Source organism: Acanthopagrus latus, chromosome 12 (assembly GCF_904848185.1).
Source record: "Acanthopagrus latus isolate v.2019 chromosome 12, fAcaLat1.1, whole genome shotgun sequence".
NCBI classification, from domain to species: domain Eukaryota; kingdom Metazoa; phylum Chordata; class Actinopteri; order Spariformes; family Sparidae; genus Acanthopagrus; species Acanthopagrus latus.
Genome location: NC_051050.1, coordinates 6259513 through 6279147, shown reverse-complemented (window position 1 = coordinate 6279147; position 19635 = coordinate 6259513). Strand labels below are relative to the sequence as shown.

The 19635-nt window shown below is 40.6% G+C and overlaps 3 protein-coding genes across 4 annotated transcripts in view; 2 read left to right on the top strand and 1 right to left on the bottom strand.

Moving 5' to 3' along the window:
* The window catches only part of arrdc1b (arrestin domain containing 1b), a 38029-nt gene extending 30857 nt beyond the window's left edge, over nucleotides 1–7172 (top strand). For both annotated transcript variants that reach the window (XM_037116527.1, XM_037116529.1), the window contains exons 4-8: nucleotides 135–289; nucleotides 637–819; nucleotides 1412–1588; nucleotides 2431–2893; nucleotides 4203–7172. In XM_037116527.1, the coding sequence (XP_036972422.1) occupies nucleotides 135–289; nucleotides 637–819; nucleotides 1412–1588; nucleotides 2431–2893; nucleotides 4203–4267 (1043 nt within the window). In that variant the 3' untranslated portion in view covers nucleotides 4268–7172. The remainder of the gene's footprint in view (nucleotides 1–134; nucleotides 290–636; nucleotides 820–1411; nucleotides 1589–2430; nucleotides 2894–4202) is intronic.
* A 1385-nt stretch (nucleotides 7173–8557) lies between these two features.
* Nucleotides 8558–16449, top strand: slc31a2 (solute carrier family 31 member 2). Its single transcript, XM_037116530.1, has 4 exons — nucleotides 8558–9014; nucleotides 12526–12592; nucleotides 13258–13486; nucleotides 14252–16449. Exons 1-4 carry the CDS (start codon nucleotides 9006–9008, stop codon nucleotides 14415–14417), a joined length of 471 nt encoding a protein of 156 aa, XP_036972425.1. The 5' UTR covers nucleotides 8558–9005; the 3' UTR covers nucleotides 14418–16449.
* The window catches only part of niban2a (niban apoptosis regulator 2a), a 34845-nt gene continuing 31076 nt past the window's right edge, over nucleotides 15867–19635 (bottom strand). Inside the window, exon 15 of the mRNA XM_037116526.1 lies at nucleotides 15867–19542. Coding sequence (XP_036972421.1) covers nucleotides 18626–19542 — 917 coding nt within the window. The 3' untranslated portion in view covers nucleotides 15867–18625. The remainder of the gene's footprint in view (nucleotides 19543–19635) is intronic.

The window sequence follows — 19635 nt, the reverse complement described above, 5'->3', positions numbered from 1 at the left end:
AACATTAGAAAATGAAAGTTAAACCTTTAGATTAATACATCAAATGTGGGCATTTTAGTCCCTACATAGGACACAGCAATCTCTTCACTGTCAAATAAGTTGGTTTGTTGTCTTTGTCATGATGCTCTGTCCAGTTGCTGCCCCAACATCCTACGAGGGACCCTTTGGAAAGATCATTTACCGTGTGAGGGCGGCCATCGACACGTCTCGCTTCTCTAAAGACTACAAAGCCCAAAGGCCATTCTACCTACTCAACCTGCTCAACCTCAACGAGGTGCCTGACATTGAAGTAAGTGTACAATGCACAAATCTCACTGATTGTCTCTTCATTTTTTTTTTATTCCTTTACAAACATGAATGTTGCTGTTCTGTTCTTGATCAGTAAATCTCAAAGAAGAAAGGACTTTTAATCATTGTGACGTACCTCCTTATTTGATCAATCTTTGCCTTGGTCGAGGCTTATTCGATTTCATTGCATTACTCACTTATCATTCACTCTTCCAATCATGACTGTCAGAGTTTCCTGGTTTCCCCGGAGCTAAGCAGGAACAGAATATCAGCACGGCATCAGCTAACAAGGCTTCTTAATTGTTTACAAGGCACAAACAAACATTTATCCTCTAACTCTGTCTGCAGCATCCAAGTTACGCTGTGACCACCAAGAAGTTCAGCTACCTCCTGGTGAAGACGGGGACCCTGATGCTGAAAGCTCGCAGTGACCTGAGAGGTTACATCCCCGGTCAGATCATCAAGTTAGCCACGGAGATCCACAACAAGTCGGGAAAGGACACAGGATGTGTACTGGCCAGTCTCATACAGGTAAAATGTTGAATATAATCAGTAATAGTTGTTTTTTTTTTTACCTTTATACATTACTTAACAGGCTAACCTCTTGCTGCAATAAGCCAGCTCAGGAAATATGATTTTGTTTCTTTTCCTCTTTCTTTTCTCTTCATATTACAGGTGTTGAGTACACAGCAGTGTTCTGAGTGGAAAAAAAAAACTAAAGAAAAAAATTGCTAGATCATAAAATCAATAAAGATAAAATGACAAACAAGGCTCTTAACAAAGACCATAAGCCTACCTTTCCCACCCACAGATGTGTGTCTTCATAGTCTTTGTCCTATCCCAGATACCATTATAATGATCACCATTATGAGTGTGCACTGCCCTCTAGAAATTTCCATTTTAGAAGGCAATAACCTTTAAACGTAATATAAATCTCTGCTGTGAAGCTTCTACCATAACCATTGATGGAGGTAATCCTTTCATGTGGGTGCACATAAAATCTCAAGATAATAGAGGATTTTTTTGATTTATTAATGGTTCATCTTTCCTTGCAATTACCTTGAGGCGGGTAAAGTGGTGCGACATCACCATAACATCTTTTTACGTCCATGTTTCAAACTAGAAAGTGACCTATAAGACCAAGCGGCCTGTGTTTGACCTGCGGACCATCGCAGAGGTGGAGGGAGCCGGAGTGAAAGCAGGGAAACACGCAGAGTGGAGAGAGCAGATCATCGTCCCTCCTCTTCCTCAGTCAGCGCTGACTGGCTGCAGCCTTATAGACATCGACTATTTCATTCAGGTTAGAGTGTGTGTGTGTGCTTCATTATCTTTTCAGCTAGTGGAGTCTGAATGTTTGTTGTTTTGTTCCTGCTGCGGCCCACACATACTCAGCAGCAGTTCAGATTTAAGGGCTTTTTGTTGATGTGAACAACACAAATGCTATTTAGCAGTGAGGTATACTGCATCTACTTTTCAGCTTATAATGGTTTGTTTTCTGACAGACCAGCTCTTGACACGCTGGTGAATAATATCTTTGTTTACTGTATTCAGTGCTTCCAGATTGAAACCTGTGAATCACTGATGACACCCACTCACTGTAAACTCGCTGTAGAGTACTCTTCCTCACTTGCTGTAATATTTAATACAGTTTGTTTTCTCAAGCCTTTAAACATGAAAGAATGTATTTAAAAATCTACAGAACTATAACATTCGGCCTCATTCAGCAGGAGCCGGTAAAAATGTAAATGTTTCCTTTCTGTTATTGAGTAGATTCTCTGTGAGGAGACAAGCTGATGTTTTTCTTTTCTCCTTCTAATGCTAATATATTGTACCAGCTATACGTGTCTTGCAGATACTGTCTGGTTTGGATAGTAAATATATAGTATATTTAAAGCATAAGGGTGGTGTTATGTTTCCCATGTTGGCCACAGTAGCAGAGGGTGAGAAAAGGAGAGTTCACTTACTTATCTGCAGCCTCGCCCGAAAGCTGATTTTTTTTGTGTGTGCACGTGTTTTGTGTTATTTTTTTAAACAAAAATTTTGCCCAATGAAACACTGACAAATGAACACATTTTATCAAATAAAATGAAATGGTAATGAGCCTCAGTTAAATCACATTCCTAATTCGTCTCTGTGTAACAGGTGTCACTAAAATCTCCAGAGACGGTCGTCACTCTGCCCATCTACATCGGGAACATTGCTGTTAACTTATCTCCGTCAAGACCCATGCCCACCAGTCCAGTACAATGTGGTGCGACAATTGCGCCAGGGGCAGCAGGCGTGACACCCAGCGCTCCGCCGGCGGAGGAGGAGCCAGAGGAGGGGCTGTGTGCAGGCGCCGTGGCCAGTGAGGAGATTCCCACCAAGAGTCACTCTCAGCAGGATTCCTCAGGTCAGCCAGTCACCATGTCCCCCAGCGCCTTCAGCCACGCGCCCGGCGCAGCACTTCCTCCAGGCCACAGGCGACCCAACGCCTCTGCTCCCTTGTTCTGTGTGTCCACCGGGGCCACCATACCTTTCTTCACTGAGGGAGACGTGACACCCATCCCCACTTCCTGTTCACTCATCTTGCCTCCAGAGTACAGCAGCTGGGATTACCCTCATGGTTAGTTCTTCAACAAATTAGAGTGATGTCCAAGTAATATTTATAGAGTCTGTCTTCCTTATTAAAGTCGATGCTATTAATATAATTTTGTGTCCTGGCAACTATCAAATCAAGTAATGGGAAGATTTCAGATAATGCTGGCTGATGGTGGTTCAGAAGAAGATTCATGTAATAGTGTTGCTATTTGTACGTCCTATGAGTAATAAAACAGATGAGACAAACACAAGTAATAAGATAAACACAAGTAATCTATCCTGTATGGATACCTGCAAGGTACTGTACTGACCTTTGTATAGATACAAGGTACAGTGTGTAGAAAATAGAAAATTGATTTCTTTTGGTGTGCAACAAAGTAACCATTGGGTTGCTGTATGAACTGTTTGTTTTTGTCTGAATTTTAAACATTGGCACAAGTTATGTTTTGTGATGCTGTAAACACCTTTGTATGGTAAGTGCTCTTGAATGCACCCTAAACCAGTTAGTGAAGATACTGCAGCTACTTTTACATTTTCAATGAGAAGAAGAGATGGATGACCACTATACTAGGGTTGCAAGATTTGGTAAGAACATCATGGAATATGATACACAATTAGTGGGAATAATTGTTTTTGCATCATCATTTTCATTTTCACTGATAGAATCTGTGAAATCATGATGATTTGTTGAGGTACGTACCAGACAAGCATGTTTTCTTAGATCTGGACAACAAAATGTGTAGGCCATGAGATCTGTTCTGTCACACATTTTGTTGTGGGTTGCTGAAGCATTCACAGTTGAACTCAATAATCCTATAACATTTAATTCTTCAATATGCCACATCCCACGTCACTGCCTGTCTGTGTAGGAAGACTCTTGATAAAAGATTAAAATCTTTAACCCAGCTAAAATTAAGTGTATTTTGCTATTCAACAACATGTTTCCCAAGTTTTGTTGTTTATTGCTTTTATAGACATTTTTCACTGGAGACACTGATGAATGTTGGCTGAATTCCGTATAGCTGCTTTAGTTTTAGGGTCCTGGTATTATCTATCCTTCATCTGACTTGCTGCCAGACTTGGATAAAACGGAGCCAGTTTTCATTTTATTATTAACGCGTGTGCTTTTCCAACCACAAGTCAAAATGTCTGTTGTAAAAGAGGGCATGTACTCTTACAATACAAAGGCAGAAAACTCCAGAAAACTGTTGGAGCATTTCAGAAAGGCTGAAGAAAGAAACCCTATGAGACAAAACACGCTGACTTCGGTAAGAGAGGAACAGATGTTGGGACTTCAACTATATTAATGTTTTCTTTTCTTCTCTGTGTTACAGAGCCCCCGCCTACTTACGAGGAGAGCTGCAGTAGCGCCAACTCCAGCTTCAACAGTAGACAGTAGACAGTGAAGCAGGGGATAAAGCATCGTGGCCATGCCCACCCACACCTGTCTGCACTCGCCTCACAACAAATCAGGACAAGAGACACACTGGGATAAAGAGGATGGACCATAACTCCTTCCCTGAACATCCCAAAGATTATATATTTTGTCCTCGAATATGAAAAAGGGATCATATCTTATACTGAATATAAGTTTTACTGTCACCTCATGTCCCACCAGGTAGTGTCAGACAGAGCAGATGAACATCACTGTGCCTATAAGAAGTATGTAGGATCATTGTACAGCGTTTAGAATATTCATTGAAGGGACATGTTTGTTTCATGGGGCACAATCATGTTTTTTCAGTGAATTTCTTGCATCTGTGATGCCTTGAAAGTGATACTGAAAGCTTGTGTTGGATGAGATCAAACGTTGGCCTTCTCTGAAATCTTGTTCCAAATGTGAACTAGTTGTGGTCCACTGCTGTCCTTTGTGTCTCAGTCGTCCTCATCATCAGCAGGGTGGAGCGGTCCTCATGCTGGATACTGAAAGAAGAGCGTATCGGCAGTTTGTGGTCTGACTGTAAAGCTAGTTAATCCCCCTGTATGTAGGATCTTTCTGTGATGATATCATCTTTTAAATCATTCTGATAGACAGCCCCATTGAAAATTGGTGCAGTGTCTATGTGTGCGTGTGCTGTAGCAGCATGCATTGCTGTGCAGTGAAGTGTCTTTTATTTTATATCACCAGAAGTTGATTTGAAAATTGTTGGAATCCTACACATAAGGGCTTTAAAGAGTTTTACATACTCCCACATGATTAGTATTGTATATGTTGTTTTCACTGACATGAATCAACCAATTGGAGTATCAACACTTTGATTCCTAATTTGTTTTAGATCTTTAGTCAAGATCATATATATCAAAATTCAACACTCAAGAGTGCTGTCATGGTCTGTTTTGTTTTTTTTGGAAAAGGATTTTAAGGGTTTTTCACACTGCACTATGCCCAGTGCTCTGAACCTTCTCTGTCCCAGTCTAATAAAGGCAATTCAGGATGTTAAAGTAGCTGCTCGTCTGAGCAAACAATTAACTCAAGGCTAGCAGAAGTGTAGTATGAATCATACTACCCAGGGCTTAAGTCAACCATGGGTTAACAATGTGTGTGTGGAAAATTGTCCCAGGGTTGACTCTGGCCCTGGTTTAAGAATGGACAGTGTGAAACGGCCATTAGATAAACATTTAAGACATCTCTGGAAAACCACCTTGTGTTTTTTCACCAGAGGTTTTGCTCTGACACCAGTCTTGTGCTCAGGGGAGACTAATCTGCAGATGAGGCTCAGTTTTCCTGCAGCTGGAGGACTGCAGTACTGATGCAGTCTGTCTCTGCCCTCTTGTGGTTGTCAGCGGTACAAGATTAACTGAAACAAAATTAACCTGAAACTGGAGCCTCACATGATCAGCCCTGCACACTGAAATACTTGGATGATGCACCAACTGAGGTCTGCTGTATGTTTTTTACATGTTGTATATGTTTTTTTTTCTCCTGTTCGTTGCCTTAAGTTTCTTTGAGTGCTACATTAGTGAGATGAAGTCCTCAGATGATGAACATACATGTGCACAGCACAGCACTTTTTAAGATTAGAGAGCATGGGTGTCTGAGTGCACATGTGTGTGTGTGTGTGTGTGTGTGTGTGTGTGTGTTAGAATGTGAAATAGAGCTCTTTTGGATGAGAAACTACGTTCTCCCAAGTTCTGTACTCACTCAAACTGTTTGTGTAAAATGATCTGTTCAAGACATTTTCTTTGATTGTGTGCAAGGGCTGGGTGATAGTTTAACCTAATCTTATCATATAGTATCATCTCATGATATGATCATGTAATTTAAATGTATGTAACTAAGAACTGAATCAAAATGAGCTACTGAAGTTCAGTCTTGTGTAAGTCACAGCAATGAGACAGTGCATTGGTTTAAACATCAGTTAATTTTCTATCTGATTTTGCATCCATCAGTCATGTTGTGTCATACTTTAATGACACAAAATATCCTTATTTATATACTTATGATTTCAACCATGTCACCCAGCCCCACATTGTACTTTCTTGTGGGAAACCAATGCCACTGAAAATCTTAAGCACAACCACTGTATTGAAAGTTTGTGTGACTATTGATGTGTTTTTCTTATTTACGTCGCATCTTAAAATCTGTTCTGTGAATTCAGAAAAAAAAACTGCTGGGTGGCTCTTGACTGTAGATCATGTTACCATGTGTTTTTTCAGAATTTGTGTTTGATTTTTCCGCTCTAAAGTCTCCACAGACAAACTACTGTAACTGTAAGGACCTGACTCCATTATTGTGAATGCATGCCTTAAACAGTCTGGATTCATGTCACCCACTCCAGGAGCTTGTAGTGGACTTTCTTCTTCTCTGTCAATGAGGATGTCAGGATGTGCTCATGCAGCTCTTCCTGTTTGGTCTCCTGTGGACTGTGCTAAGTGCACTTGATGTACACAAATGTAGCTTTTAAAAAACAGCAAGGACACTGGACCTTTTGAACTCTGTTTTTATTCTTGTTTTAGAAAATATGTGCAATTCCTTTCATTTCTGAGCAGCTGCAGCAGCAGCTCCCTGAGGTCATCTCACGCTGCCTTTATCTCTCCTGATTCTGTTGAATTCTTCTCCACCAAAAGGTACTATAGCTTTATGATGCCCCGCTCGTTCTGTGTTATTTTTTTCAGTCTCCCCCCTCACATATTGATGAGTGGTGTCTGGTTTTGTATTTTTCTACTTGTAAACGGTTTACAGGTGCAGTATGCAGATACTAATAGTAGCACCTCAATCAGTAAATGTAATATTTCAACTTACAGTGCAGAAACAATGTTTTACTGTACAGTATAACAATAAAAATTATATGACATGTTTTTGTTGTTTGTCTCAACAGTCAGGTTAGTTGATCTGGAAATGAGAGTTTGCTTCCAAAACTGGAGTTTACTTTCACTTTTCTTTTGACAAACTCTACCCGTTATGAACCTTTGAACAACAAGGCAATTCAAAGTGCATTACATGGGAGCAAAAATCTCGGTTTGTGTTGACTTAAGCCAGACTAACATGTGAAGAGACACAACTGATCCATAGCTAGATCTAAGTGTCAAAGGATCTTTCATTTCCAGAAATATGTGTACCGCCATGGGATTCCTCAGAAATTGCTGGTGACAAGTTCACAGTAATCCTAAAAGCTGCACATACAAAAAGGCAGCCGGTGGAAGCTGGTTCAAGGATGATTGAAATCAACTGAAGGCTGAGATAATAACTGTAGGTCAGCTGTAGCACTTCATCCATCCATGCACAACATGCATTCATCGTAAAATAGAGTGATTAGTTCAGGGGACATTTGAAAGATGATTCATATGTGTGCAGTTTAATAAAGAAGGGGCAGAAAATGTTAGATAATAAACTTTAAAGTCCCAAAAACAGCATTTAATGAAAAGCTCTCTGCCAAACAGTAAAACAATAAACACTGTATTCAACATCTCCAAAAATGTAAAGTACAATTACATTTTATATATATATATATATATATATTTAAGATTTATGGAGATTATTGGATAATTGAAATCTTTTTTAGGTGTTTAAGGTAGTTCAGATTTCTGCTGTGGACATTTGTGTAAATTAGCACAGTTTTAAACCTAAAATCTGATTTCCATACTTAAATAAAACATAAAAAAGCTTATAATGCGAAACAATATGGCATCTTGATGTCAGTAATCAACATGGGAAGTTTCATGGTGATATCTTCCAGTTCAAATGCTTACTCGATATCCCTTTGAAAAAAACAAAAAGTTACAAGATTTCTCAAAATCAGTGTTCCTTATACTCTAGTCCACTGAAGTAGCACCTACATACACAAAGCTTTCCAGTTTACTTCCTGTATAAATTGTTTGGATTGATTAAAAAGAGATATAAACGTAGGAGTTTGTTCATATTGTTTGTTGCGTCAAAAAAAACAACAAACAAAAACAATGTAGATATTTGGCGGACCCTGCCACCTTTCTAGCTCCAAACAGAGTTCTGGGAACATTATTTCCCTCCGAGAGCAGCTTGTTTATTCAGTTATAGAGAAAAAAAATCTGAGTTTGTATTGTTACCTCATTAATATTGTAAATATCAAAATGAACATGAGCGAGAACAAATCTCGTAATGCTGCTTCAACTGCACACTTTTTATCTCATATCGGGAAAGTCGCCGAAAGCCTACGAATGACTTCGGCTACATCCGTCTGTCACGTGAACAAAATATTTGTTGTCAAAATCTGTCTCCTGCGCATGCGTAGCGTCCGAAAGCGTCCATCGACAGCATTTCTCGGCTAACGTTGACTAATTACTTGAAAACGATGCACATATTTATCAGTTGTTCGCACCCTACTTAATCTGGACGGTAACACTCCGGTCTCGGGACGAGCTGCATGGGACTTTCATCATTATTTCGATATTTTATCCGCAGTGGGTCTTTGTTCTCCGCGGCCGTAAAACTCCATTAACCGTCATTCCTCTGTTGTCCTCCTGCAGTCACGCTGTAGCCTCATTGGGCTCCGGTGACTGAGGAGCTGGCTCAGCGGTTCTGACTGTGGTACTTTTAGAGACATGGCTCGTACTTGACTGCGCCCGACCAACAAGTGTGTCCCGCTCCAGTGGGGAATGGGGAACCGGAGTCAGTAGCTCTGCTGAAACGGTGGTGTTCGCCTGCGCTCAGCAAGTTCACCATGATGTCCGTAAGTTGCGTGCTTGTAATTTGTCACTGCGACATGCATGTTACTTAACGTGTATCGCTGGGGTGAGTCCTGTCTGTGTGTTGAGCTGTGTGTCTGGTGTGCTGCTGGATCACAGAATGCGGGGTGGACGTGCTCAGGCCAAAGTGAACGTAGAGGAGCAGAATGAGTGCTTTAAACTGTGGACCCGGTTTTTGACGGTGCACTTTAACTGGGGGTCCAGGGCATTACATACTAGGCTAATGCAGTATGACTGAAATCAATTAAATGTGACACTTAACGCATGAGTTAACTAATTGCATCAGTTCAGTACTTGTCTTACTTTCTGGCAACATCATTTTCTAAATTGATAACATGGTCAACAGCCCACCTGGTAGCACTGAGTTTTTACCCAGCCAGCCCATGTTCCTTACTTTATTTCCTGGTATTTTCCAAAATGAATCGCAGCTTCTTGAATTTTAAATTTTGGTTTTGCTTCCTTTCAGACCGCCACAACAATGTAGCTGTGATTTTTCGTGGTTAAAGCTGCACCATTTGGTTTTTGGGGAGGACTTTTTAAACAGAAGAGAAAGATCTTCCTTGACTGGTGTTTTGTTTTTGCCAGCAAACTCTTTGCTTTTGTGACAGAATCAACTGAATGAACAAACTGACCTTGAAAGACAACAGTTTCTTGCTGTTGTACTATGTTGACATGAGGCGGACCCTGCCACCTTTCTACCCTCAAGCTGTGTTCTGGGGACCTTATTTCCCCCTGAGAACAGCTTGTTCATTCAGTTATGGAAAAGAGTGAATATTTCTAAGTATGTATTCTTACCTCATTAATATTATAACTATTAAAATTCCAGTATTGTATTTCTTCTCCAAAACTACATAGTGCAACTTTTTAACTTTTTTAAAAAGCAAACAAAGGCCTGAAAATAGTAATGACACGAGTGGCAATCAGCACCTGGCAGTCTTGAGAAACAGCTTAAAGTTATGTTTTGGCTTGGAAAAAGCTGGCATGTATGTCGTGTACATGTGGGGGGGAAAAAAACATGTAAAAACACAGATCCAGTCCCTGTAAGTGTGCTGAGTGTTTGTAGTAGAAACGCCACTCTCCTGGTTTGCAGTCTCGGTAATCACCTGGGGAGCAAATAAATGGTTTTCTCAAGCGGTTTGAAAGATAAGCTCACAATGATCACCCTGCCTGGCCTCAAGGTAGATTGTTGACTCAGGTTATCTTTATTTGTCCATCTCCATGTTTTCAGTGTGCGTGAAATACTTCACGTCGTCAGTATTGCACTACATTTTCACTATTTGTGATCTTTTGTTGACTTTTTTTTTCTGAATAATGTCACCAGTTTGACAACCATAGAGCTGGATTGTAATGGAATGGCTGAAACTGAAAATGACACTGAGCTAATCACTCACTTTTCTGCAGAACCAGTATTTTTTCTCTTTTGCTGCTATCACATTTTTTTGAATAAGATAACCTACACCCAAGCAGATCTTATTGTTGTAGGCTTAGTCATCATTTCAGTAACAACATTGTGCTCACCAACTTACAGATTTTCATCTGACAGATTTTGAACCAACCTAAAGGTATGTTTGCAGGAGAAAATGAAGGTGAACAGCACAGTTTACTGACCAACTTCCTGTTGTGACGTGGGAATGATTACATGTGCTACAGGTTGACTCACTGTGCTTTGACCTCCATGTACATTATGTTCGATCATCTGTCTTTGCTGTTGGCTGGTTCACAAACTGATCCTCTCACTGAATTTGATGATTTTGCTCAATTGAAAGATTTTAATTGGTAGCATGCACTATAAAAAAAAAAAACCCTATAAAACCCATAAACCACAAGGATCTCTCCAGGTCGGCCGTTGGGTTTCAAATGAAGGGTGAAAGATATAATATGTAGCTTTTTTTTTTTTCAACAATGCTCAAACCAAGAGAAGTCGACAAGATTACTCAAGGTAACGGTGCGTTTCACTTTGTTGACTTGCACTGTAATTTCCGCGTGAATCCCACATGATGAAAGTGAGGAAGGAAATGGGCAAACCTGACTAAACCTTAAAATACATTACCTCGTCTGTGAACATTTCCGCCTGAGTCACATCGGATAAGTTTTCATTGGCAGTGGTGGTTATTTCACAATGAAAACAATTCCCGTGATCCCGCGCTACATCACATTGTCATCAAACTCCGTCTTTCACTTTGGTTCTTTTGACTGAGTGACCCTTTGGTGGCAGAAATGACACAATCTTCCATTACTCACAGTGACATATGATGGATTTGAACAGCCACGTGTTTAATCAGTACGTATACTGTTCAAATATCTAATGTGACATTTTCAGATTCCTTGTTTTGTCCAACCAACAGATCAAAACCCAAGGATAGGCCTATTTTGATATTATTATGGTGTTAAACAGAAAAAAACGCAGCATATTCTGACACGGTAGAGGATTGAACCAGAGATTGTTTGGCTTTAGGGTTTATTTCACCACCAGAATTGTTTTTAATCAGCTAATATAAAATTCCTTTTAGACCTTCTCTGGTGTGCAGCTGGTGAGAGCCACTCATGCCAGGCCAGGTGGTGAAGTAGCAGGGTGAAGGGACAAAGAGCTTGGCAAGGACTGGGCAGCAGTCACAGACACACACACAGACACACACAGACACACACAGTACATTCCTCTGTCAGTCACACATCCACAGCAGCAGGGCAGAACAGAGTGTGCTTTTGTGGGACCATACGTCCTGTAATTGTGTAGCAGGAGATCAGCTGAGTAGATTCGCTCTGAATGGCGTAAAGTGTATATTTTTTTTTTCTTATTAAGGAAACCAAAAAATGATATGTAAAGCAGAGGAGGTTCTGAATGTGGCATGAAAGAATGTATAGATTATTCTGCATGCACATCGTATGGAAACTGAAGAAATGGGAGTAAATCGTAACAGTTTTCTTCAGTTACGTTAATGTCATTGTTCCTAAATAAAGCATGTTGTTTATAATCTTCATTGTTCTGCAATGTAAATGTTCGTGTTGACCAGGGCTTCCATTATCCAGTATTTACTTTATTGGAAAATCTGTTGAAGTCCAACAACCTCTAAATCTTTCTGTTCATATTAACAGATAATATGTAATTTCTGCCACTTGGTTGTACTGGCACATTGAAATCTTCCAGGGCGCCTGGAATGGCACCAACCTTTCCAGAAACAAGTTGCAGACACCAGCGTTGCTACTGCTACTTTTTATAATGCCAAGAATGCCTGGGTCTTTTAAGAAAAGATAAAAAGGGTATGACTTGCTTAGATCTGTAATGAAAACCGTTCTGAGTCATTGCTCCAGAAAATAAAGCAGGTGAGGGCTGATAACAGAGCGGTGCAGCAGCTCTCAGTCTTACATGACTGATCATGGAGGGAGGGAGGCTGAGGTCAGCGCTGTTGCAACACCTTGGCGTGCATTGATTGTTGATGTGAGCCAGTGAACAGCTCAGGTGCTTTTCTCATGTTTTTTCTCTCTTTTTTTCTTCAGATGACTTTTGAAGTGTCGAGCAGCGTGACGCTGCTGTTTGACTTCTGGGATGTGCACGGGCCTGCAGGTAAGAGTGAAACTGTCCGATATCCTCACTTCATAGGAGCTGTTCACAACACTGTGAAGTCCTACTTGGTTGTCCTCAAAATCTGCGATCATATGATTCATATGACAGTTTTGAGTCAACGGACACCCCTGTTTGTGGAATGAATAGGGGGACGTTTATTTAGCATCACATTAAACTTAAGCAATGTATTTTTCTAGAGAATGATCAACTGTAAACCTGCAGGCTTGAAGGGATCGGGCTCTGAAAGGCTGCAGCCTTTTCCTTTTGTTTTGAGGGTGTAACAGCTGCCATCAGCTTGATTTAATATCAGTGAATGATGTTGGCCTGGTTTCAAAACAAAGGATGTATGCCAAAGCTAAAAGCCCAGATTAATAAAAAAAAAAAAAAGAGTTGCTAACTTACTTGACAGATACTCGGTGCCAGGACACATTTTGATCTGCTCTTAAAAACATTGAGATTCCAAACCTTAGTATATGCCACTACTCATATATTTGTCTCAGTGCCAATTACTGGTCAGGTTCTACATGGTATGTTTCAAACTATGGTCATGTGTTTAAAGCGTAACCAGCATACAAATGATCACCCAAAACAATCCTCTTGTAGCAGAAATAGTTGATCATTTTCGTACACACTGAGATATGTGACTCTGGATTTTGTGTCTCCAGGGATGGTGCTGTCGGTGATTGTGGTCCTTTTGCTGACGGTCTTCTATGAGGTTCTCAAAGTATGGAGGGTGTGGCTAGGGAGTAGGTCTAAGCTGGCCCAGCCCCAGTCTCCATACGCCATCCCTCCTTCCCACCGCACTGACAACAGCTCCGTACTGGAAAGCAGTCCCTCCGAATCCTCGCTGACCCCCATCGAGTCGCAGCCTTCTGCTCCAGACACCACAAACAGGTCAGGGTCCTTGTGATAGATGCGTTCTAGGTCTGAATAACCTGATATAAATCACATAAAATATGGTCATTTTGTTTCTGCATAGAGCATACTGCAAAAATGTAAAGGATGGAATATCTGATGATTCTGTTTTGGGGGCAGATCCCCATCGAATGATAATTTGTACAGTTCTAGAGGTCAGAAAATGATGGAAGCCAGTCTCTGCTAGTAAAAGGAAAAATACATCCTCATGGTTAGTTAAATTTATTTTCTGAAATCATAATTTCAACTTTTTATCACTCAATATTGACATACTTGGCAGACCTTTTTTTTTTTTTAATTATTGCTTTTTTTTCTTTTTTAATGGCAAAAATGGTCTTCTGTACAAATAAAGCTGAAGTTGAACATGTAACAGCTGTTATACTCTTTTAAGTGGTCTCAACCGTGTTTAACCAGTTATAGCTGTACAGTGCTTTTTTCACACTGAGCACCTGAACATTGACCTCCCTCTCTGTTGGCTCATATGAATGTGTATATACATATATAAGCTATCAGAAAGGGAACATTGAACTCCCTCCCTCTCTGTAAAGTGTCACCTGTTCTGTCATAATGACTGAACTGAAAGACAGTGTGTAACCAGTGTCCTTGCCTATTAAAATCCTTCAGCGTCTCAACAGAACAAAAGAATGAATTCCCACTATTTTACTGAATAAAGTGTTTGAAATGATCTTGTCATAGATGTACTGCAGCTGGTGTAAGTCGTGTTTTCCTCTCTTTCACCTTCAGATATTTGCTGCATGGTATCCAGACTCTCCTCCACATGCTGCAGGTGTCTCTGGGCTACATGATCATGCTTTGCGTCATGTCCTACAACACCTGGATCTTCATCGGGGTTGTCGTGGGCTCGGTCCTCGGATATTTCATCTCATTTCCTTTCGTGGGTCACACCTGATGGTCTGGACAGTTCAGACAGAGGACAGTGTTTTGTTGTTTTTTTTTCTCCTTTCACTTCCCCACAAGTTAAAGGGATCTCCCGCTTTAGATACTAAATGGGAAACTAGATGACTAACTTCTTTCTATGTGCTGCTCTGTTGCTCTGTAGTGAGCACAGTAAGCATTATTGAAGGTTTTAACAGTGCAGGGGCACAAAGGGGAACCACTACTGAAGAATGAGCTGCACAGCCCTTACTATTAGATAAAACTCTAGATTGTTGACATTTTCTATCATTACTGTCATTTTGTCTCCAGTGCCTGGCCTCAGGACTCGGTACGAATGGGTTCCAATTACATTTGAATTGACACTACCTTTTTTTGGTACTTCACTCTCTATGTAATAACATAAATGTAACTTCAGTTGTAAAATAAAATAAGTTAACAATTTCTAATTTGAACATGTCACACACATAAAATACAAAACTTTAACCTCTCCACCCCAAAACCCATCCCTTCAACCTCGAGCCTATAAAAGTCTGCAGGACATAGCCTGAGACAGTGGAGCATTTGCCAGCACATTAAAAATGCTAAGCCAACAGTTATCGCAGAAGTTAAGTACCTGAAGATGTGGAAGTGGTCGATATCTCACCTTCAGTCGATTCAACCATGGAGTGTTCAACTTCTTCTGCATTGGCTGCAGGCAGGCTAATGTTAGCTGCTGTTGTCTGCACAAAGTGTAACCACAAAGGCAACCACTTTGGGACCACCATGTCTCAGACTGTCTATACTCCAAAGACACCTGCTCAGGTACCCAAACTTGGCACCAATCGATTGAACAGGAATCCCTACTCTTATTACCAACGTTATCAAAGCCAATGACTGACTTGATAACTTGAAGAACATTTGTCATTGACAGTAGGGACTGAGTGTATAATTTAATGTGGCTAATGGCCTGGCAAATGTCCAAAGCAAAAAACCAGCTGTAAGAATTGCGATTGAACCTAGAAACCCAGATCTCAGTGCTCTGAGAAGGCAGAGTAGAAACTGGTTTTAGGCAGGTTTTATTATTTACTGATCTTGTAGAAAAAAATGAGCGGTCTTAAGTTCTGGTGGTAAGGGAACACACCCATTTACTGTGGAAACAGACTCTGACACAACACTTCGCAGTGTAGAGTTTCCACAGTTATTCCACTTGGAAGTGATCTGTACATGGCTGGTGTCATATAGCCACAGCCATTACACTGTGCAGTATTTACCTCAGAGTGATAAGGTAGCAGAAAAAAATTCTGTTGCCAGCGAGACGATAGAGAGAAATAACCTGTTTTTGGGGCAAACATCTATGTGAGTAATGAAAGAGGGATTTCGGTGTAGTTTTAGTTAGAGGAATGCATTTGACACATCCACAGCAGAGGCACATCAAAAACTCAGAGACAGGAAGTCATTCTTCTATGATTGCTTCTGTAATTACTTTTTTTTTTTTCTCATCCACCATGACAGACTGTTACAGTTCCCTGTATATCACTAAACAATTTGAGTGGTTAATGACACTACAAAACTAGACTTTCAGTCATGAAAGGAGAGCTCTGACTATGCTGATGAGACATTGCTACTGTAACCTTTAGAGTGAAACTCGTACTGATGACTGTCATGTTTTTTGATGGCTTAATATTTGATTGGAACCAACAACATATTTTCATACATACAGTATTGAAGTATTATGCATAGTTTTCTGTCTTTTGCATTTTTTGGGGGAGTGAAACCTAAAAACAGACTCTGACTTTGAACTGGGATTTACAGTCAGAGGTCATATGACTCAGATTCAGGAACTGAATCATGGGATTGCAGCTTGTAAACTTCCCTCTTGTGTCATCTTGTTTCTCACCACGTATGTCTGGGGATAGTGAAAGTTGATCAGGAGGGTTTTGTGGCAATCATTGAAAACTACAAAGAAGCAAAAGAGTGCCTTGCAACTGACATCTCCGATGTGTTTTCTATTCAAATATGCTTGTCTCTTTTATATTTCTAAAACTAATTCTGATAAAAAAAAAAAAAGAAACATTTTCAAAGTTGTGGTTTACTGATAAATAGCAATATTTTTTGATTTTTGGATGTGGTTGACAAAAATGAAGAATAAAGTCAATAAACTTGTTTTATTTGTCCATATTTGATATATTTCAACAAAGACAAAAGTACTAAATATGCACGTTTAGCTGCTGACACCAAACAGACAGATTTTGTAATAAATAAACTGGAGATGGTGACAGAAAGTGGTCCTCCACTGGATGTAATGGGTCTTAGTAGTTCATCTAAAGGGGGCATACTCAAAATGTGCTTACTGATACAGAGTGTGTTTCACAATTTTAAAATTCTCTCAGAATTTGACAATAGACTGTAGCTTGGTACACAAGTGAAACTAATCCACCTATTAGTGTGTGACACTAACATAACATGTGGTAACAGTTGCCACATATAAACTGATATGTAACTGCAAATTCAAAAGAAGGTTACCAGAGATTCTCTGTGTGCTGATTCCAATAAAAACTTAGTTTGTTCTGTCATTCTGCCTGCATACATTCCACTCCTCTGTATTTACAACACCTCTGTATTCCCTGTCTGTTCGTTTCATGGAGGAGGGATCCATCCTCTGTTGGTTTTCCTGAGACATCTTTATTTCCATATTTTTGCATATTTGAATGGAGGGTAACCTTTGGTAACCTAGTCTTGCTTTGTGGGTGGCAGGTCATCGTTGCATGCAAAAAATCACTGTCCCATTTCATTATACTTGGTACCGAATTACATAGATCCTGGAAATTCCCCTATACATATATATATGCATCATAAAACAAAATTTAGTATTTACAGATTATTGAACATCCTGGATTTACAGTGTCATCATCAACTGTTATCAGTGGATCATGTCATGGTTTTTACCGACACATTTGTCTCCCTCACACAAACAAGACACTACTTCTTTTTCTTTTTCTACACAGATAAGATAAAACTTGTGTACAAGCCTCTTCATCCAGATTATATAGATTTAAGAAAATATTTCAACCAGTTTGTAAAAATTTGCAATAAATTAGAAAAGATTGGTTTCAGAAAGAAAGAACCTCGCTGTCATGTTTGAATCGATGTATTTACAGTGAAGATGAAAGACAGACTGTTGTTTTTATATATATATATATATATATATATATATATATATATATATATATATATATATACATACACACACACACACACACACACACACACACACACACACAGACACATATAAACAAGCAGTAAGAATCTCCCTTGTAATTAATAAATGAGAAGAAAATAATAATTGCAAGCTCATCCACACCCAGAGTGACAGAAAAACAGAATTTTGGTTGTTGTCAAAGGATGTAAAATGTATCACTTATCAAATCACAGTGGAGGGTGTAAATCATTCCTGACAGGTTTCACGAAGAACGTCTTAGGTTGAAACATGAAGGCCATTTGCGAATACAGGAAAAGCATTCAAAGTAAACAAACTTAATGTTTTATACAATTACGTTTTACAAAAATAGATACCAATATTTAAAAACAAAAAACAAAACTTAGACTTAGAAATAAGTTTCCCCATGACACCTAAAGGTTGATTGTAGCACCCCCTGCTGCCCAGGTAGAGGCTGTGAGCTTTGCAGAGGGATCCATTCACCTGCAGAAAAGTTAAAGGCACAATCTGTATATATAGTCTGACTGCATACATGTGAGATATAGCGAGAAAAATAGAGGCCCATTTTCTGTTGCAAACAAACACTTAACATCATCAATGACATAAATGTTGTTTAGTGTTCCCTTCTTATTCTGTAAGTTTAAAAAAGTGGACGATCAATTTGAAATCATCTGATCCTTGAGATGGACCCACAGCCTGCTGACGTGAAGTAAATCAGACATGTTGAATTCAGTGTCATACAAAAAAAAAAAAAACTTGCTTTGAGATTTACAAAGCTGCATAGAGAGGGAACCGATCACCAAAGAAATGTCTCAAACAAGTCGAGGGGCGGATGGGAGAGCTGGTTGTGAAGTGTGCAACATAACAAACATCAATGTTATGAAGAAATATGATATGATATGAATCAAACCTTTAAATACAATCCTTATATCGTCCCACATCTCTCCCATGACACGTGATGCACGCTCTCTCTCCAGAGTTTTCTCCAGCTTTAGAGTAACTTTCAGGCAGTTGTTTTCCCTACGTTAAATTTCCACCTCAACTTCTACCGGGTCAATGATTTTGTCCTGTCCGTTCAGACTGTTTTTCATTGGCTGGGGCTCGCTCTCGTCCAGCCCCTCGCTGGTCGGTGACTGGAAGCCACTGTCGCCATGTGAGCCGGTGTCGGTGGCCAGTGGCAGCTTCGGTGACGACTCATAATCGGATTCTGCTGCTGAGACCTCGGCGATGCGTTCACTGTCGTCTTCCTGTACCGCTATCTCTATTTCCCCGATGGCGTCCTTGATGGCTGTTTCCTCCTGATGTGCCTTATCAGCTTCCTGCTTCCTGCTTCCCATTAGATGCTGGAGGAGCGACTGAGGGGACGACTTGTCTCGCGGAGATTTACTGGGGACTTCCTCCACCAAGGTGGTGACATGGGTCACGTCCTCTTGTACTCCGTCCTCCGTGGTGATGGTGCCTGTGGTCGGCTCCGTCCCGTTGGTCACCTCGCTCTGGTTCTCCTCTGACACGGGCACCACCATCTCCACCACCGGATTTATCAGGTCTCTGATTTCATTCACGCTGTCGGGAGACTTGGGATCCTCGGGCAGGTCCTCTTCCTCCTCTTCCTCCTCGTCTTGGTCCACCTGTTTGACACCAGACATCTCCACTTCCTCCTCAGGGATCAGCTCCACGCCGGGGACCTCCAGGCAGGACTCGTAGGGCAGAGGCAGCCCGTCCAGCTGGATCATGGACACCACCTGCTTGCGTCTTTTCCCAGAACCCCCTCCGCCGATAAGGCCACCATCTACAGTGCTCTCTGGCTCATCAGCCCCGAATTTGGAAGCCCAGTCCACGGAAGGGTTTTCTCCGAGCAGGTGCAGGTTGGGATCGCTGTTGGTCAGAATGATGCTGTCCCTGTACAGGTTGTGTCTCCTCTGGACGGCTGCCTCCTTCACAGCTGGACAGAGAAAGAAAACAAGAAATGTCAGCAATGATATTTTACATAATCACATTATCCAACGGCCACTACAACTTTTTTTTTTCCCCTCAC